Source organism: Lithobates pipiens, unplaced genomic scaffold (genome assembly GCF_037356315.1).
Source record: "Lithobates pipiens isolate NorthernLeopardFrog02 unplaced genomic scaffold, aLitPip1_a1.2 Scaffold_79, whole genome shotgun sequence".
Classification (NCBI taxonomy): Eukaryota; Metazoa; Chordata; class Amphibia; order Anura; family Ranidae; genus Lithobates; species Lithobates pipiens.
The window spans coordinates 687,475-708,786 of NW_027507902.1; the positions used below are offsets into that span (position 1 = coordinate 687,475).

The 21,312-nt window shown below is 49.6% G+C and overlaps 2 protein-coding genes across 6 annotated transcripts in view; one reads left to right on the forward strand and one right to left on the reverse strand.

Annotated features, from left to right (window-relative positions):
- Positions 1-3,819: 3,819 nt before the first annotated feature.
- Positions 3,820-21,312, reverse strand: part of LOC143960006 (uncharacterized) — a 269,947-nt gene continuing 252,454 nt past the window's right edge. Inside the window, exons 1-5 of one of the 2 annotated variants that reach the window (XM_077468258.1) lie at positions 20,837-20,985; positions 17,246-17,361; positions 8,836-9,000; positions 8,624-8,747; positions 3,824-6,480 (exon numbers count right to left, since the gene is read on the reverse strand). In XM_077468258.1, coding sequence (XP_077324384.1) covers positions 5,360-6,480; positions 8,624-8,747; positions 8,836-9,000; positions 17,246-17,305 — 1,470 coding nt within the window. In that variant the 5' untranslated portion in view covers positions 17,306-17,361; positions 20,837-20,985 and the 3' untranslated portion in view covers positions 3,824-5,359. Of the gene's footprint in view, positions 6,481-8,623; positions 8,748-8,835; positions 9,001-17,245; positions 17,362-20,836; positions 20,986-21,312 lie in introns of those variants that run through there. The other variant, XM_077468259.1, reaches the window with a different exon arrangement.
- LOC143960007 (gastrula zinc finger protein XlCGF53.1-like) overlaps positions 21,137-21,312 on the forward strand; it is a 15,513-nt gene continuing 15,337 nt past the window's right edge. For 3 of the 4 annotated variants that reach the window (XM_077468260.1, XM_077468262.1, XM_077468263.1), the window contains exon 1: positions 21,138-21,233. The gene's annotated coding sequence lies outside the window, so the exon portion shown is untranslated. Of the gene's footprint in view, positions 21,234-21,312 lie in introns of all 4 variants that reach the window. The other variant, XM_077468265.1, reaches the window with a different exon arrangement.

Consider the following 21,312-nt stretch of genomic DNA (forward strand, 5'->3'; position numbering starts at 1 on the left):
CTCCCCATGAAGTCCCTAGCCCCTCCTCCGTATCATGGCTGTCTGGAGGAAAGGGGCTGACTTTGGGGGGCAGCACCCACTCAAACACGACATGACCGCTCAAGCAGAACCGTAATGTCCTGGAGAGGGGACTGGAAGGAACAGGGGCAGTTTCTGGTTAGTGATGTCACAGGGGGCGGATTTAAGAACATGGCTGGGGTCAGATGATCGGAGGTGTTCTCAGATTTTCACCATTATCCCCAAAAATACAAAAACTTCAACACAAAATATGTTCTAAAACTTCAGCATTTTTATTATGGCTGAACATCTTCACGTTATCTCTTCTGACAAGGAACACTTTGGGGTTGATTCATACAATTCCAACATTCGCCCAGCTGTCACACTTTCTGTCCAATAGGATTATTTCCTATCATTGTCGGCTCCTTCTAGTGACCAGAATTCTCCTTAATCAGGAAAATACCGCAGTATGGCCACTAGATGGAGCCAATGATAAATCATAATTCTAAGCAAACCCATTACAGCGGGCGAAGGTTCGTGATTTGTTTTATTAATAGACCCCTTTGGGTGGGTTTGGACTTAAATATATAAATGGTTCTTTTTATAAACAAACCGATGCTGATCTTGGCTACAGGGACGCCCCCTACTAAACCTTGGGGGTTATCGGCAGAGACCAGGCTGCTGGAATACACCCGCTCTCCTGACTCTCACTTACTACTGGATACTGTGGACCAGCAAGGAACAGTCATAACCTTCATCAGGTTCCTACTACTGTGTCCCCAATGGGAAGATTTGTAGTCACTTCCTGTCCTGGTGAGCACACAGGAAATCTTCCCAATGAGGACAAGTTGTGACCATTCCCCTCTCCATCCATAAAAGTCAAGCCTTGAGTCATTTCTCAGGGAAGGAAACCTGAAGTGAGAGCGTATGTGGTCGGCCATTTCTGAGAATGCTGGTCGCCTGGCATAAACATCACATCGACTCTTCACAAAAATGCCTTGAAGCACAAACAACACACCACCTACATACATATCCAGTAGATTATGAAAGATGGGGGGCCAATCAGGTCACCCTCCAATACGTGATAATAAGAATGAGAAGGCGGGTGTCATAATACGGCTCAGCTCTACGCATCTCGCCTATTCAACAGAGGCTTCTTCAGGATTTTATGGCGTATTCTATGACTAGAAAAATCGCAATTAAGTTTCTCACATTTGTTTATTTCACTGACATACATGGTGAGTTTAATATCACCGCACAGCCCCCCCCCCCCCCCCCCCCGGGAAATTGAGAGTCCCCACCAAGCTTGGTCACCGCACAGCTACCCCTCCCCCCCAGGAAATTGAGAGTCCCCACCAAGCTTGGTCACCGCACAGCTACCCCTCCCCCCCAGGAAATTGAGAGTCCCCACCAAGCTTGGTCACCGCACAGCTACCCCTCCCCCCCAGGAAATTGAGAGTCCCCACCAAGCTTGGTCACCGCACAGCTACCCCTCCCCCCCAGGAAATTGAGAGTCCCCACCAAGCTTGGTCACCGCACAGCTACCCCTCCCCCCCAGGAAATTGAGAGTCCCCACCAAGCTTGGTCACCGCACAGCTACCCCTCCCCCCCAGGAAATTGAGAGTCCCCACCAAGCTTGGTCACCGCACTCTTACATCTCGGGGGGGTTATCAGAGGGCTCTCTGGTGGGAAGTGATCTATAGTTGATGATTTTTTAGTCTGTTCTTCCAAGTATCATTAATGTACCACATATTACTATGTATACCGGAGAAATCTGTGTGTCCAGTACTGGTATCATTGTCTACCGTTTGTATTTTCTTACTTTCAATAAAAACATTGAAATATAAAGCATTTGTAGATGGCATATGCAGGTGGTAAGTGGTAGATGATATATGCAGATGGCATATGCAGGTAGTAGAGGTTATATCCACCACTTGCATATACCATCTACATATATCATCTACCACCTACATACACTTTAATACTCCTATATACAGATTGGTTTAGAAGTGATGTGAAGATAACCTTCCCTGGATATTATTCTCCGCTTATCCTCCCCCCTCCCCCTCCCCCTTCCTGACTAGAAATGGAAGTGGGAATTTATTTACATTTAGGGTTTACATAAGCTCCTGAAGAAGCGTCCGTTGAATACGTGAGACATGTAGAGCTGAGCCGTATTATGGCACCCGCCTTCTCATTAACAAGTATTAGAGAGTGACCTGATTGGTCCCCCATCTTTCGTAATTTATTGGATATGTATGTACAGTGCCTTGCGAAAGTATTCACCCCCCTTGAACTTTTCAACCTTTTGCCACATTTCAGGCTTCAAACATAAAGATATAAAATGTTTATTTTTTGTGAAGAATCACCAACAAGTGGGACACAATTGTGAAGTGGAACGAAATCTATTGGATTTTTGAAACTTTTTTAACTAATAAAAAAAATGAAAAGTGGGGCGTGCAAAATGGTTGGGCCCCCTTGCGTTAATACTTTGTAGAGCCACCTTTTGCTGCGATTACAGCTGAAAGTCGCTTGGGGTATGTCTCTATCAGTTTTGCACATCGAGAGACTGAAATTCTTGCCCATTCTTCCTTGCAAAACAGCTGGAGCTCAGTGAGGTTGGATGGAGAGCGTTTGTGAACAGCAGTTTTCAGCTCTTTCCACAGATTCTCGATTGGATTCAGGTCTGGACTTTGACTTGGCCATTCTAACACCTGGATACGTTTATTTGTGAACCATTCCTTTGTAGATTTTGCTGTATGTTTGGGATCATTGTCTTGTTGGAAGATAAATCTCCGTCCCAGTTTCAGGTCTTTTGCAGACTCCAACAGGTTTTCATCCAGAATGGTCCTGTATTTGGCTGCATCCATCTTCCCCTCAATTGTAACCATCTTCCCTGTCCCTGCTGAAGAAAAGCAGGCCCAAACCATGATGCTGCCACCACCATGTGTGACAGTGGGGATGGTGTGTTGAGGGTGATGAGCTGTGTTGCATCGTTTTGCATTGTGCGCAAAAAGTTTTCATGTGGCCAGAGCACCTTCTTCCACATGTTTGGTGTGTCTCCCAGGTGGCTTGTGGCAAACTTTAGATGAGACTTTTTATGGATATCTTTGAGAAATGTCTTTCTTCTTGCCACTCTTCCATAAAGGGCAGATTTGTGCCGTGTACAACTGATTGTTGTCCTATGGACAGACTCTCCCACCTCAGCTGTAGTTCTCTGCAGTTCATCCAGAGTGATCATGGGCCTCTTGGCTGCATCTCTGATCAGTCTTTTCCTTGTCTGAGCTGAAAGTTTAGAGGGACGGCCAGGTCTTGGTAGATTTGCAGTGGTCTGATACTCCTTCCATTTCAAAATGATGGCTTGCACAGTGCTCCTTGGGATGTTTAAAGCTTGGGAAATCTTTTTGTATCCAAATCCGGCTTTAAACTTCTCCACAACAGTATTACGGACCTGCCTGGTGTGTTCCTTGGTCTTCATGATGCTCTCTGCGCTTTCAACAGAACCCTGAGACTATCACAGAGCAGGTGCATTTATACAGAGACTTGATTACACACAGGTGGATTCTATTTATCACCATCAGTCATTTAGGACAACATTGGATCATTCAGAGATCCTCGCTGAACTTCTGGAGGGAGTTTGCTGCACTGAAAGTAAGGGGGCCGAATAATTTTGCACGCACCACTTTTCTGTTTTTTATTTGCTAAAAAAGTTTAAAATATCCAATAGATTTCGTTCCACTTCACAATTGTGTCCCACTTGTTGGTGATTCTTCACAAAAAAATAAAAATGTTATATCTTTATGTTTGAAGCCTGAAATGTGGCAAAAGGTTGAAAAGTTCAAGGGGGCCGAATACTTTCGCAAGGCACTGTAGGTGGTGTGTTGTTTGTGCTTCAAGGCATTCTTGTGAAGAGCCGATCGATTTTAATGCAATTGTCTTGTATGTTCTTGTAATAAATTTTATTTTTTAACTGATACCTGTAAAGTCCATCATCCACAAACCTACTCTTTAATAACCAAATATGCAAATGAGTTCTGTGATGTAACTGGAGGCGTGCTGGTCCCAGACAAAGACAGCCAGAGAAGTCCACCTCCGCATTTCTCTCAGCTCCGGATTCCTGGCCACAGACTGGCAGATCTATTGGGTGGGAGATCCGAGTAACTGCAGAAAATTCTCCTCTCCACAATGTCCCTTCTAAATGGACCGCGCCATATTCTTGTATGGACTGTACCAGATTCATGAATAGACCGTATTCATGAATGGGCCGTACCAAATTCATGAATGGACCATGCCATATATATATATATATATATTTGGACCGAACCATATTTATGTTTGAACCGTATGATATTTATGATCGGACCGTACCATATTCATGAATGGACCGTGCCATATTTATGATCGGACCATACCATATTCATGAATGGACCATGCCATATATATATATTTGGACCAAACCATATTCATGAATGGACCGTGCCATATTTATGATCGGACCATACCATATTCATGAATGGACCATGCCATATATATATATTTGGACCAAACCATATTCATGAATGGACCGTGCCATATTTATGAATGGACCGTGCCATATTTATGAATGGACCGTGCCATATTTATGATCGGACCGTACCATATTCATGAATGGACCATGCCATATATATATATATATATATTTGGACCGAACCATATTCATGAATGGACCGTACCATATTTATGAATGGACCGTGCCATATTTATGATCGGACCGTGCCATATTCATGAATGGACCATGCCATATATATATATATTTGGACCGAACCATATTCATGAATGGACCGTACCATATTTATGAATGGACCGTGCCATATTTATGATCGGACCGTACCATATTCATGAATGGACCATGCCATATATATATATTTGGACCGAACCATATTCATGAATGGACCGTACCATATATATATATATATATATATATATATATATATATATATATATTTGGACCGAACCATATTTATGTTTGAACCATACCATATTCATGAATGGACCGTGTCATATTCATGAATGGACCGTGCCATATTTATGATCGGACCGTACCATATTTATGATCGGACCGTACCATATTCATGAATGGACCATGCCATATATATATATTTGGACCGAACCATATTCATGAATGGACCGTACCATATTTATGATCGGACCGCGCCATATTTATGACCATCAGTAGAGATTTCTGTGGCTATGTGCAGTCATTACCCGTCCATGTGGCGGCATATCAGGTACGTCCTAGGATAACGCCTTTCATTCATTACGGACAGTCCTAAGTTCCCGGGGCGTGTGCACCAAGCTGATTGTCCTTCAGCTGAAGAATCATCTAGAAGCAGCTGGAGTCTCTCTTGTGAATTTTGACGTGGCGGTTGAAGTGACTTTTGCTGCCGAAACGTTTTCCGCATTTGGCGCAGCAATAGGGGCGTTCCCCGGTGTGAATACGGTTGTGGGTGGTGAGGTTGGACTTTTTGGTGAAACATTTGCCGCAGTGGAAGCAGACATAAGGACGCTCCCCCGTATGAATCCTCTGATGTGTGACCAGGGTTGAGTTGTGGGCAAAGCGCTTCCCGCAATGGAAACACGCGTAGGGCCGCTCTCCGGTGTGGATCCTCTGATGCGTCATGAGATGCGTGTAATAGGCAAAGCATTTCCCACAATAGGCGCAGACATAAGACGTGTCCTTGTTGGGCGTCCGCGGATGCACAAAGAGAGGCGAGGCGTCGGTGAAGTCACATCTGTACGGAGGGAACGGCTTGATTTGGAGTTTTTCGGCTTTGACAGACTTGGTGCTGAAATAGAAGGGATTTCCACGTTGGTCGTATTGTCCTCCTTGTGTGCGATCCAACACGCTATACACGTCTGGGAAATGGTCTTCTTCCCCGGACAGAGGCTCCTCCTTACACGCCGATAAGTAGTCTGCTGGAGTGTAGACCTCATTGTCCTCACAGGAGACCAAGGCCCCAATGTACATGGAGGAATATCTGCTCTGACTATACACGTCTGACAGATGATTGTCCTCCTGCATCCGATGGGCCGGATACACTGCCAGATCTGCAGGGATAGAACAATCGTTGTCTGTCAGATTTTCCTCTTCACATGAGACGGGTTCCTGCTTAATATACACCAACCGGGGCGGAGTGTCTTCTGGAGAGACAGAATCCGATAGGTTATCCTCTTCACATGTCATAGTGGAGGTATACATGACATGATTGGGAGGTGTGGGACCATCCCGGTCCATCGATGTAGATTGTGTCTGAGACAAAGGCAAGTCCTCTACTGTTCCTCCGTTCCTCGTGTCCGCGGCCTCCACTCCTCTCTCATCCTCCGATTCCTCCGTCCTCCATATCTGAGATGGGACTTCTCTTTCTGGTGTCACCTCCTCCTTCTGATATTTATCGGGGATGGGGGAAGGCGATGCCACTGGTGTACTCCTGTACAGACATTTATCTGGAAGAGAGACGAGACTTGTGATATGTCTGTATATAGCACTTCCGAATTACAAGTACAATCCATTCCTAGGAGTCCATCTTTACCCTTCAACCTCTGTGTGCACCTACCTTCACGTGATTGGATACTGCCAAATAAAGCTGCAGGGACATCCCCACCATAGCCATTCCCAGGAAGGACATCCCCCTATATAACCCCTCCCAGCAGGGACATCCCCCTATATAACCCCTCCCACTCCCAGCAGGGAGATCCCCCACCATAGCCACTCCCAGCAGGGACATCCCTATATAGCCACTCCCAGCAGGGACATCCCCCTATATAACCCCTCCCACTCCCAGCAGGGAGATCCCCCACCATAGCCACTCCCAGCAGGGGCATCCCTATATAGCCACTCCCAGCAGGGAGATCCCCCACCATAGACACTCCCAGCAGGGAGATCCCTATATAGCCACTCCCAGCAGGGAGATCCCCCCCCACCATAGCCACTCCCAGCAGGGACATCCATATATATAACCCCTCCCACTCCCAGCAGGGAGATCCCCCACCATAGCCACTCCCAGCAAGGACATCCCTATATAGCCACTCCCAGCAGGGACATCCCCCTATATAACCCCTCCCACTCCCAGCAGGGAGATCCCCCACCATAGCCACTCCCAGCAGGGACATCCCTATAAAGCCACTCCCAGCAGGGACATCCCTATATAGCCACTCCCAGCAGGGACATCCCTATATAGCCACTCCCAGCAGGGACATCCCTATATAGCCACTCCCAGCAGGGACATCCCTATATAGCCAATCCCAGCAGGGACATCCCCCTGTATAACCCCTCCCACTCCCAGCAGGGAGATCCCCCACCATAGCCACTCCCAGCAGGGAGATCCCCCCACTATAGCCACTCCCAGCAGGGACATCCCTATATAGACACTCAAGCAGGGAGATCCCCCCACCATAGCCACTCCCAGCAGGGACATACCTATATAGCCACTCCCAGCAGGGACATCCCCCTGTATAAGCCCTCCCACTCACAGCAGGGACATCCCCACCATAGCCACTGCCAGCAGGGAGATCCCATATATAGCCACTGCCAGCAAGGAGAACCCCTATACCCTATATAGCCACTGCCAGCAAGGAGAACCCCTATACCCTATATAGCCACTCCCAGCAGGGAGAACCCCTATATAGCCACTCCCAGCAGGGAGAACCCCACCATAGCCATGCCCGGCAGGGAGATCCCCACCATAGCCATGCCCAGCAGGGAGATCCCCACCATAGCCACGCCCAGCAGGGACATCCCCCTGTGTATCCCCTCCCACTACCAACAGGGACATCCCCACCATAGCCACTCCCAGCAAGGACATTCACTATATAGCCACTCCCAGCAGGGACAGCCCCACCATAGCCACTCGCAGCAGGCACAGCCACTCTGTAACCCCTCCCCACTCCCAGCAGGGACAGCCCCACCATAGCCACTCCCAGCAGGGACAGCCCCGCTGTAACCCCTCCCACTTCCAGCAAGGACATCCCCTCTATAGCCACTCCCAATCCCAGCAGGGACATCCCCTCTGTAACCCCTTTTTTCTCTAGTAGGGACATCCTTGGATCCCCCTGTTAGGGAGTGAGAGGAGCGATATAGGGATGTCCCTGCTGGGGGTGGGAGGGGGATGTCCCTGCTGGGAGAGGGAGGGGAAATAGAGGGGATGTCCCAGCTAGGATTGGGAGGAGTTATATGGGGGGATGCCCCAGGAACTTTCTGCCAGCGTCCAATTACCGGCACGTAGCCGCATATAACCCGTGGTTTGGGGGGAGGGGGGGGATCTCTGGATCAGTCCCAGATCTGCCCTGCGGATCCCGACATAGGACCTCACCAGCTGCATGCTCCAAACTGAGGACTCCCTGATGCTTGTACACTTCAATACCCAGGTAATAATGGCGGCAATGGATCCATCCTTACTGGTTCACAATAAATAAATCTCCCACTAGAATGAGGAATTTATTGAACAATGGAGAAGCAGCAGAAGGACCTCCGACCTCGTATCTCTGATGGGTACCGTGTGATATGTCTGTCATCTGATCTCACCTGATACAACCTACAGGTCCCAACATATCCTCCTAACCCCCCCAACCAAGGAAGACAATCTCTTACCTGGAGCCGGGAGGGTGTGGTGGTCCTCCATCATGACGTCCTTGTAGAGATCCTTGTGTCCTTCTAAATACTCCCACTCCTCCATGGAGAAATAGACAGTGACATCCTGACACCTTATAGGAACCTGACACACACAATGATACAGTCACCATCCAGACACATCCCTTGTCTGTTACTGGATAATGTCCCACAATTCCCAGAATCCTCCTCACCTCTCCTGTCAGCAGCTCTGTGATCTTATTGGTCAGTTCCAGGATCTTCTGCTCATTCTTTCCTTTACAAGGTCTAACCGTAACCGGGCTCCGAGTCCTGCAGGATCCTCCTGATATAAGCGGGCGGTTTCGGTTATGGTCGAGTTTCTTTACAACGACATAATCCTGAAAAATAGAAGAAAGATAAAAGAAATTTTCTTGGAAAGGAGTCCATCGAGGGACACAGAAATCTTTCACCTTCAGGTTCTACTTCTGCCTACAGGATGATTGGACACATTATGGGAAGCAACAAAAATTGTAGGCCAGCCCAGGGAAAGCCCTCCCGCTACCAGCATAGCTTAGTTATTATTATTATTATACAGGATTTATATGGCGCCAACAGTTTGCACAGCGCTTTGCAACATCGGGGAAGACAGTACAATTACAATGCAATTCAATACAAGAAGGATCAGAGGGCCCTGCTCATTAGAGCTTACAATCTAGAAGGGAGGGTCAAGTGGAACAAAGGGGAGTATCTGTGGGGGATGATCAGATGGAGAAAATGAAAATACAGTTGTTAGGTGGGGGGAGGGGAGGCTTCTCTGAAGAGAAGGGTTTTCAGGGATCGCCTGAAAGCCAATAGAGTAGGAGATAAGCAGACAGATTGGGGTAAGGAGTTCCATAGGCTTGGAGAGGCTCGGGAGAAGTCCTGGAGGCGGATATGGGAGGAGGTGATGAGCGAGAGAGCAGGAGGTCTTGAGAAGAAGAAAGAGAGTGGTTAGGTTGGTATTTTGAGACTAAGTCAGTGATGTGGCTGGGGGCCGAGTTGTGGACGGCTTTGTACATAGTTGTTAGTATTTTGAATTGAATTCTTTGGCCGAGCGAAATCCAGTGGAGGGATTGGCAGAGAGGAGTGGCAGAGACAGAGCGATTGGTAAGGTGGATGAGTCTGGCAGCGGCATTCATGATGGACTGAAGGGGGGGGAGGAGCCTATGTAGAGGTAAGCCAATAAGGAGGGAGTTGCAGTAGTCGAGGTGAGAGATGACCAGCGAGTGAATGAAGAGCTCTGTGGTGTGATTGGTTAGAAAGGGGCGCATGTCGGAGATGTTCTGGAGGTTGAGGCGGGAAGATTTGGACAGCGATTGGACGTGCGGCTTAAAGGAGAGTTCAGAGTCCAGGACCACACCTAGATCCTTGGCATGTGGGGGATGGGCTGATAGTTGTGCCATCGATTTTGACAGAGAGATCAGGAGAAGTGGCACGTGGGGGAGGAGAAATGAGAAGTTCAGTTTTGGATAGATAATAGCAATACAGAATAGAGAGCATGATGATAAACACAGAGGGACAGGACCGGGGTCCTTCCATGGACTTCAGAAAAAGAATTTATAGTATAAGCCTTTGTCTTTCTCATCCATTGAGGGACATGGGAGAGTCTTTCACATTTGGGACATCCAAAAGCAGTCCAACCGAAGGGTGAGGGACACGAAAAAACAACCGCTAACAGGCCCAAAGTAAATAGGATGAAAACTGAGGACTGAAGAACCAAAAGGTGGTACCAGACGAGGCTGCAACCTTCACCTGCCTACAAAAAACACGGGAACCTTCATAGGGCCTTCGCAGGACCTTCAGAGGGCCTTCACGGGGCCTTCACGGGACCTTCACAGGACCTTCACAGGACCTTCACAGGACCTTCACAAGACCTTCACAGAACCTTCACAGAACCTTCACAGGGCCTTCACAAGACCTTCACAGAACCTTCACAGAACCTTCACAGGGCCTTCACAGAGCCTTCACAGAACCTTCACAGAACCTTCACAGAACCTTTACAGGACCTTCACAGGACCTTCACAGGAACTTCACAGGACCTTCACAGGACCTTCACAAGACCTTCACAAGACCTTCACAGGAACTTCACAGGACCTTCACAGGACCTTCACAAGACCTTCACAGGACCTTCACAAGACCTTCACAGAACCTTCACAGAACCTTCACAGGGCCTTCACAGAGCCTTCACAGAACCTTCACAGAACCTTTACAGGACCTTCACAGGACCTTCACAGGAACTTCACAGGACCTTCACAGGACCTTCACAAGACCTTCACAAGACCTTCACAGGAACTTCACAGGACCTTCACAGGACCTTCACAAGACCTTCACAGGACCTTCACAAGACCTTCACAGGACCTTCACAGGACCTTCACAGGACCTTCACAGGACCTTCACAAGACCTTCACAGGACCTTCACAGGACCTTCACAGGACCTTCACAAGACCTTCACAGGACCTTCACAGGACCTTCACAGGACCTTCACAAGACCTTTACAGGACCTTCACAAGACCTTCCCAGGACCTTCACAGGACCTTCACAAGACCTTCACAAGACCTTCACAGGAACTTCACAGGACCTTCACAAGACCTTCACAAGACCTTCACAAGACCTTCACAGGACCTTCACAAGACCTTCACAGGACCTTCACAGGACCTTCACAGGAACTTCACAGGACCTTCACAAGACCTTCACAGGCCCTTCCCAGGCCCTTCACAAGACCTTCAGAGGACCTTCACAGGCCAGAAGATGGAGAAGTCAAATATGTCTCCACAAGGAAAAGGACTGATACAAGGGACAGCACAGGGATCATGTATGACTCCACGGGAAAGGCTTTCCTCCCACAAAGTCAAAAAGCACAACCAAGGTAACCTACGTGTGAACTCCACATACAAGAATCACACAAGGGTTAGAAGGTTAACCTTATTAACAAAAAATAGCAAGAAAGAATGTAGACTTAATGTTTGTTTTTTCTGGAACAGAGAAGGCCCCCCTCATATAGATGAACAAGACGATTTGGGGGGGGGGGGGCTTGGATTCAGGAATATAGATCCCTCAGAGTCACCAGAGTGTTCCCTGCCACCAACAGCAGATTACTCTACTTGGAAATTGTTTAGAATGCATCTGAAACCAGGATATGAAGACGCCACATCCAGCGTCCTCTACCTGCAACACCTGAGTGTATGGAGCGCTCCTCTATGTCCAGAAGTAAGTTGGGGTGGCCTGACCTCCAGTTGCCTGCACCTGAGATGACCTCCGCTTGCCTGCACCTGAGATGACCTCCGCTTGCCTGCACCTGAGATGACCTCCGCTTGCCTGCACCCGAGATGACCTCCGCTTGCCTGCACCCGAGATGACCTCCGCTTGCCTGCACCCGAGATGACCTCCGCTTGCCTGCACCCGAGATGACCTCCGCTTGCCTGCACCCGAGATGACCTCCGCTTGCCTGCACCCGAGATGACCTCCGCTTGCCTGCACCCGAGATGACCTCCGCTTGCCTGCACCCGAGATGACCTCCGCTTGCCTGCACCCGAGATGACCTCCGCTTGCCTGCACCCGAGATGACCTCCGCTTGCCTGCACCCGAGATGGCCTCCGCTTGCCTGCACCCGAGATGACCTCCGCTTGCCTGCACCCGAGATGACCTCCGCTTGCCTGCACCCGAGATGACCTCCGCTTGCCTGCACCCGAGATGACCTCCGCTTGCCTGCACCCGAGATGACCTCCGCTTGCCTGCACCCGAGATGACCTCCGCTTGCCTGCACCCGAGATGACCTCCAATTGCCTGCACCCGAGATGGCCTCCAATTGCCTGCACCCGAGATGGCCTCCGCTTGCCTGCACCCGAGATGACCTCCGCTTGCCTGCACCCGAGATGACCTCCGCTTGCCTGCACCCGAGATGACCTCCGCTTGCCTGCACCCGAGATGACCTCCGCTTGCCTGCACCCGAGATGACCTCCGCTTGCCTGCACCCGAGATGACCTCCGCTTGCCTGCACCTGAGATGGCCTCCAATTGCCTGCACCTGAGATGGCCTCCAATTGCCTGCACCCGAGATGACCTCCGCTTGCCTGCACCCGAGATGACCTCCGCTTGCCTGCACCTGAGATGGCCTCCAATTGCCTGCACCTGAAAAATGCACTAGGCTCAACACTGGGGCAATTACCCCAGAGAATACTCAGTGTGCGGGGGCAGTATGGAAATGTCAGAGCACTGTGAGTACGACAATCAGTAGGTAAGTGTCCTAGGTGACCACAGAGGCCAGAGAATCCCCTGGGAAAAGGGAAGGAATGGTGGATCTGGTGGATACTGTGTAAAACTTTGAGGCATTGAGGCCCCCAAATAGGCAGATGTTTCCTCTGGAAGAGTGACCAGGATGGAATACGGAGATGAATCTGACATAAGAGCTGGGACAAGGACACCTTGTTCATGGAGACCCCAAAAGGAGCCGAGGTAAGTCTGTTACCTGGTACAGCGATACGGGAGGGCTGAAAATGAGGAGCTGGTGGTGAAGGCTCTGTCTGTATCCCGGGACTATCACCCTCTGCATTGCCTGAGGGGACAACTACCCAAGACTTACCCCCACTTTAGAAAGTGCCCCCAGCTTCCCCACATAGAGATGAGATTCAAATAATCAGAAGACTGGTGAGAATGTAATAACATAGTGGTGGCACAGTGGTGTAGTGGTTAGCACTCTCGCCTAGCAGTAAAAAGGGTCGCTGGTTTGAATCCCAACCACGACACTACCTGCATGGAGTTTGCATGTTCTCCCTGTGCCTGTGTAGATTGTGACCTCCCAGAATCCTCCTCACCTCTCCGGTCAGGTCTGTGTTTTATTAATAGAGATAAGAGTGATGTCATGTGACCTCCCAGAATCCTCCTCACCTCTCCGGTCAGGTCTGTTTTTTATTAATAGAGATGAGAGTGATGTCATGTGACCTCCCAGAATCCTCCTCACCTCTCCGGTCAGGTCTGTGTTTTATTAATAGAGATAAGAGTGATGTCATGTGACCTCCCAGAATCCTCCCCTCCTCTCCGGTCAGGTCTGTGTTTTATTATTAGAGATAACAGTGATGTCATGTGACCTCCCAGAATCCTCCTCTCCTCTCTGGTCAGGTCTGTGTTTTATTAATAGAGATAAGTGACGTCATGTGACCTCCCAGAATCCTCCTCACCTCTCCGGTCAGGTCCGTGTTTTATTAATAGAGATGAGAGTGATGTCATGTGACCTCCCAGAATCCTCCTCACCTCTCCGGTCAGGTCTGTGTTTTATTATTAGAGATAAGAGTGATGTCATGTGACCTCCCAGAATACTCCTCTCCTCTCCGGTCAGGTCTGTGTTTTATTATTAGAGATAAGAGTGATGTCATGTGACCTCCCAGAATCCTCCTCTCCTCTCCGGTCAGGTCTGTGTTTTATTAATAGAGATGAGAGTGATGTCATGTGACCTCCCAGAATCCACCTCTCCTCTCCGGTCAGGTCTGTGTTTTATTATTAGAGATAAGAGTGATGTCATGTGACCTCCCAGAATCCTCCTCACCTCTCCGGTCAGGTCTGTGTTTTATTAATAGAGATAAGTGATGTCATGTGACCTCCCAGAATACTCCTCTCCTCTCCGGTCAGGTCTGTGTTTTATTATTAGAGATAAAAGTGATGTCATGTGACCTCCCAGAATACTCCTCTCCTCTCCGGTCAGGTCTGTGTTTTATTAATAGAGATAAGTGATGTCATGTGACCTCCCAGAATCCTCCTCACCTCTCCGGTCAGGTCTGTGTTTTATTAATAGAGATAAGAGTGATGTCATGTGACCTCCCAGAATCCTCCTCACCTCTCCGGTCAGGTCTGTGTTTTATTAATAGAGATAAGAGTGATGTCATGTGACCTCCCAGAATCCTCCTCACCTCTCCGGTCAGGTCTGTGTATTATTAACAGAGATAAGAGTGATGTCATGTGACCCCCCCCCAGAATCCTCCTCACCTCTCCGGTCAGGTCTGTGTTTTATTATTAGAGATGAGAGTGATGTCATGTGACCTCCCAGAATCCTCTTCACCTCTCCGGTCAGCTCTGTGTTTTATTAATAGAGATGAGAGTGATGTCATGTGACCTCCCAGAATCCTCCTCACCTCTCCGGTCAGGTCTGTGTTTTATTAATAGAGATAAGAGTGATGTCATGTGACCTCCCAGAATCCTCCTCACCTCTCCGGTCAGGTCTGTGTTTTATTAATAGAGATAAGAGTGATGTCATGTGACCTCCCAGAATCCTCCTCACCTCTCCGGTCAGGTCTGTTTTTTATTAATAGAGATGAGAGTGATGTCATGTGACCTCCCAGAATCCTCCTCACCTCTCCGGTCAGGTCTGTGTTTTATTAATAGAGATAAGAGTGATGTCATGTGACCTCCCAGAATCCTCCCCTCCTCTCCGGTCAGGTCTGTGTTTTATTATTAGAGATAACAGTGATGTCATGTGACCTCCCAGAATCCTCCTCTCCTCTCTGGTCAGGTCTGTGTTTTATTAATAGAGATAAGTGACGTCATGTGACCTCCCAGAATCCTCCTCACCTCTCCGGTCAGGTCCGTGTTTTATTAATAGAGATGAGAGTGATGTCATGTGACCTCCCAGAATCCTCCTCACCTCTCCGGTCAGGTCTGTGTTTTATTATTAGAGATAAGAGTGATGTCATGTGACCTCCCAGAATACTCCTCTCCTCTCCGGTCAGGTCTGTGTTTTATTATTAGAGATAAGAGTGATGTCATGTGACCTCCCAGAATCCTCCTCTCCTCTCCGGTCAGGTCTGTGTTTTATTAATAGAGATGAGAGTGATGTCATGTGACCTCCCAGAATCCACCTCTCCTCTCCGGTCAGGTCTGTGTATTATTAATAGAGATAAGAGTGATGTCATGTGACCTCCCAGAATCCTCCTCACCTCTCCGGTCAGGTCTGTGTTTTATTATTAGAGATAAGAGTGATGTCATGTGACCTCCCAGAATCCTCCTCACCTCTCCGGTCAGGTCTGTGTTTTATTAATAGAGATAAGTGATGTCATGTGACCTCCCAGAATACTCCTCTCCTCTCCGGTCAGGTCTGTGTTTTATTATTAGAGATAAAAGTGATGTCATGTGACCTCCCAGAATACTCCTCTCCTCTCCGGTCAGGTCTGTGTTTTATTAATAGAGATAAGTGATGTCATGTGACCTCCCAGAATCCTCCTCACCTCTCCGGTCAGGTCTGTGTTTTATTAATAGAGATAAGAGTGATGTCATGTGACCTCCCAGAATCCTCCTCACCTCTCCGGTCAGGTCTGTGTATTATTAACAGAGATAAGAGTGATGTCATGTGACCCCCCCCCAGAATCCTCCTCACCTCTCCGGTCAGGTCTGTGTTTTATTATTAGAGATGAGAGTGATGTCATGTGACCTCCCAGAATCCTCTTCACCTCTCCGGTCAGCTCTGTGTTTTATTAATAGAGATGAGAGTGATGTCATGTGACCTCCCAGAATCCTCCTCACCTCTCCGGTCAGGTCTGTGTATTATTAATAGAGATAAGAGTGATGTCATGTGACCTCCCAGAATCCTCCTCACCTCTCCGGTCAGGTCTGTGTTTTATTAATAGAGATGAGAGTGATGTCATGTGACCTCCCAGAATCCTCCTCACCTCTCCGGTCAGGTCTGTGTTTTATTAATAGAGATAAGAGTGATGTCATGTGACCCCCCCCCCAGAATCCTCCTCACCTCTCCGGTCAGGTCTGTGTTTTATTATTAGAGATGAGAGTGATGTCATGTGACCTCCCAGAATCCTCCTCACCTCTCCGGTCAGGTCTGTTTTATTAATAGAGAAGAGTGATGTCATGTGACCTCCCAGAATCCTCCTCACCTCTCCGGTCAGGTCTGTGTTTTATTATTAGAGATGAGAGTGATGTCATGTGACCTCCCAGAATCCTCTTCACCTCTCCGGTCAGCTCTGTGTTTTATTAATAGAGATAAGAGTGATGTCATGTGACCTCCCAGAATCCTCCTCACCTCTCCGGTCAGGTCTGTGTATTATTAATAGAGATAAGAGTGATGTCATGTGACCTCCCAGAATCCTCCTCACCTCTCCGGTCAGGTCTGTGTTTTATTAATAGAGATGAGAGTGATGTCATGTGACCTCCCAGAATCCTCCTCACCTCTCCGGTCAGGTCTGTGTTTTATTAATAGAGATAAGAGTGATGTCATGTGACCCCCCCCCCAGAATCCTCCTCACCTCTCCGGTCAGGTCTGTGTATTATTAATAGAGATGAGAGTGATGTCATGTGACCTCCCAGAATCCTCCTCACCTCTCCGGTCAGGTCTGTGTTTTATTAATAGAGATAAGAGTGATGTCATGTGACCTCCCAGAATCCTCCTCACCTCTCCGGTCAGGTCTGTGTTTTATTAATAGAGATAAGAGTGATGTCATGTGACCTCCCAGAATCCTCCTCACCTCTCCGGTCAGGTCTGTGTATTATTAATAGAGATAAGAGTGATGTCATGTGACCTCCCAGAATCCTCCTCACCTCTCCGGTCAGGTCTGTGTATTATTAATAGAGATAAGAGTGATGTCATGTGACCTCCCAGAATCCTCCTCACCTCTCCGGTCAGCAGGTAAAGGATCTCCAGGGTGAGGTCTATGATGGTCCCGTGATCCATGCTGATTTGGGGGAATGGTGTCAGATCCTAGATGTAATCCGGGTGTTGCAGGGAAGCTGTATACAGTAACAATGGAGGAAAAGGTTATTATTATTATTATCGATTTATATAGCGCCAACAGTTTACGCATCACTTTACAATGTATGGGGGGGACGACACAATTACAGTACAATACCAAAGGTACAGGAGGGCCCGGCCCGTAGAGCTTACATTCTAAAGGGAGGGGGTGGTGGTACAAAAGATAATAGCTGCAGAGAATGATTTGATGGGGGGGCTCGGGGACGGTTGTTAGGTGGGGTTGGGATCGGCTTCCCTGAATAAATGAGTTTTCAGTGAACTCCTAAAGGTGGACAGGGTAGGGGCTGATCGGATAGACTGGGGCAGGGAGTTCCAGAGGAAGGGAGAGGCTCTGGAGAAGTCCTGAAGGCGAGCATGAGAGGAGGTAATAAGGGAGGTAGAGATCAGGAGGTCCTCAGAGGAGCGGAGAGGACGATTTGGGCGATATCTGCAGATGAGGTTGGTGATGTAGATGGGGGGGGGGGCGATATTGTGGATCACTTTGTATGTTATGGTGAGCATTTTGAATGTTACACGGTGGGGGAGGGGAAGCCAGTGAAAGGATTGGCAGAGAGGGGCGGCAGTCACAGATCGATTAGTGAGGTGTATTAGTCTAGTAGCAGCATTCATAATAGACTGAAGGGGGAGGAGCCTGCGTAAGGGTCGGCCAATAAGCCGAGAGTTGCCGTAGTCAAGGTGGGAAATAATCGCGGAGTGAAGAAGTTGCTTTGTGGTGTCATTGGTCAGGAAGGTGGAATTCTGGAGATGTTGTGGAGGGGAAGGCGGCAGGATTTAGCCAGTGATTGGATGTGGGGAGAAGGAGAGGTCAGAGTCAAGGATTACACCCAGGACCCCGCCATGTGTGGAGGGACCAATGGTTGTGTTGTTGATATTAATGGTGAAGTCATGGGGGGAGGAGGAAATATAAGAAGCTCAGTATTAGAACGATTGATTTGGAGGAAGTGGTGTGACCTCCATATAAATAGGTCATTCAATAAGTTGGAGATCTGTGAGGGGATGGAGGGGGTGAGTTGAGGAGATGGAGGGGGGTGAGTTGAGGAGACGGAGGGGGGTGAGTTGAGGAGACGGAGGGGGGTGAGTTGAGGAGACGGAGGGGGTGAGTTGAGGAGACGGAGGGGATGAGTTGAGGAGACGGAGGGGATGAGTTGAGGAGACGGAGGGGGTGAGTTGAGGGGATGGAGGGGGGTGAGTTGAGGGGATGGAGGGGGGTGAGTTGAGGGGATGGAGGGGGTGAGTTGAGGGGATGGAGGGGGTAAGTTGAGGGGATGGAGGGGGTAAGTTGAGGAGATGGAGGGGGTGAGTTGAGGAGATGGAGGGGGTGAGTTGAGGGGATGGAGGGGGTGAGTTGAGGGGATGGAGGGGGTGAGTTGAGGAGATGGAGGGGGTGAGTTGAGGGGATGGAGGGGGTGAGTTGAGGGGATGGAGGGGGTGAGTTGAGGGGATGGAGGGGGTGAGTTGAGGGGATGGAGGGGGTGAGTTGAGGAGATGGAGGGGGTGAGTTGAGGAGATGGAGGGGGTGAGTTGAGGGGATGGAGGGGGTGAGTTGAGGAGATGGAGGGGGTGAGTTGAGGGGATGGAGGGGGTGAGTTGAGGGGATGGAGGGGGTAAGTTGAGGGGGTGAGTTGAGGAGATGGAGGGGGTGAGTTGAGGGGATGGAGGGGGTGAGTTGAGGAGATGGAGGGGGTGAGTTGAGGAGATGGAGGGGGTGAGTTGAGGGGATGGAGGGGGTGAGTTGAGGGGATGGAGGGGGTGAGTTGAGGAGATGGAGGGGGTGAGTTGAGGAGATGGAGGGGGTGAGTTGAGGGGATGGAGGGGGTGAGTTGAGGGGATGAGTTGAGGGGATGGAGGGGGTGAGTTGAGGGGATGGAGGGGGTGAGTTGAGGGGATGGAGGGGGTAAGTTGAGGGGGTGAGTTGAGGAGATGGAGGGGGTGAGTTGAGGGGATGGGAGGGGGTGAGTTGAGGGGATGGAGGGGGTGAGTTGAGGAGATGGAGGGGGTGAGTTGAGGAGATGGAGGGGGTGAGTTGAGGGGATGGAGGGGGTGAGTTGAGGAGATGGAGGGGGTGAGTTGAGGAGATGGAGGGGGTGAGTTGAGGGGATGGAGGGGGTGAGTTGAGGGGATGGAGGGGATGAGTTGAGGAGATGGAGGGGGTGAGTTGAGGAGATGGAGGGGGTGAGTTGAGGGGATGGAGGGGGTGAGTTGAGGGGATGAGTTGAGGAGATGGAGGGGGTGAGTTGAGGGGATGGAGGGGGTGAGTTGAGGAGATGGAGGGGGTGAGTTGAGGAGATGGAGGGGGTGAGTTGAGGAGATGGAGGGGGTGAGTTGAGGGGATGGAGGGGGTGAGTTGAGGGGATGAGTTGAGGGGATGGAGGGGGTGAGTTGAGGGGATGGAGGGGGTGAGTTGAGGGGATGGAGGGGGTAAGTTGAGGGGGTGAGTTGAGGAGATGGAGGGGGTGAGTTGAGGGGATGGAGGGGGTGAGTTGAGGAGATGGAGGGGGTGAGTTGAGGAGATGGAGGGGGTGAGTTGAGGAGATGGAGGGGGTGAGTTGAGGAGATGGAGGGGGTGAGTTGAGGAGATGGAGGGGGTGAGTTGAGGGGATGGAGGGGGTGAGTTGAGGAGATGGAGGGGGTGAGTTGAGGGGATGGAGGGGGTGAGTTGAGGGGATGGAGGGGGTAAGTTGAGGAGATGGAGGGGGTGAGTTGAGGGGATGGAGGGGGTGAGTTGAGGGGATGGAGGGGGTGAGTTGAGGAGATGGAGGGGGTGAGTTGAGGGGATGGAGGGGGTGAGTTGAGGGGATGGAGGGGGTGAGTTGAGGGGATGAGTTGAGGGGATGGAGGGGGTGAGTTGAGGGGATGGAGCGGGTAAGTTGAGGGGATGGAGGGGGTGAGTTGAGGAGATGGAGGGGGTGAGTTGAGGGGATGGAGGGGGTAAGTTGAGGAGACGGAGGGGGTGAGTTGAGGAGACGGAGGGGGTGAGTTGAGGAGGTGAGTTGAGGAGACGGAGGGGGTGAGTTGAGGAGACGGAGCCCCCTCCACAGGGGTATATAGATCTCTGTGTATATATGACGTGTATACTGTCAGTAAAGACATCACACCACAGGGGTATATAGATCTCTGTGTATATATGACATGTATACTGTCAGTAAAGACATCACACCACAGGGGTATATAGATCTCTGTGTATATATGACGTGTATACTGTCAGTAATGACATCACACCACAGGGGTATATAGATCTCTGTGTATATATGACATGTATACTGTCAGTAATGACATCACACCACAGGGGTATATAGATCTCTGTGTATATATGACGTGTGTACTGTCAGTAATGACGTCACACCACAGGGGTATATAGATCTGTGTATATGTGAGGTGTATACTGTCAGTAATGACGTGACACCACAGGGGTATATAGATCTCTCTGTAGTAATATAAATTCTCATAATTTACCTTCTCTCTCATCTGTTTTACTGCCTCTCCCCGCAGCCGGAAATGACTTGCGTCTCAGCACTGTCAGCTCTGCGTTCCAGAAGCCGGAAGTGACGTCCCGATAAGGTAGAATTGTGTGACACGGCGCCCCCTGGTGTTTGGCTGTGTGAAGTGCGGTCTTCTTTATATATAAATCGGGAGAGATTATTGGAGATGAGAATCCTGATCGCTCTGTTATCTTATCGCAACTTCGCCTCACATATCCGATCACAGGATTTCACACCAGACTCTCATTCTCCGCGATGGTGCTTGTTGGTCTTCAAGAAAATGGCGGCTAAAGACCCAGAATTCCCTGCTGTGGGGGGAGGGGGCGGGGCGGACGCTGTAAGGTGAGGAGTCACCTGAGACACTGGAAGAGGTAATTGTATTGTGTGTCCCCCTCCCCCATCATCTGTATGTACCCCTCCCCCTAATCATATCCTTTTGTGTCCCCCTCC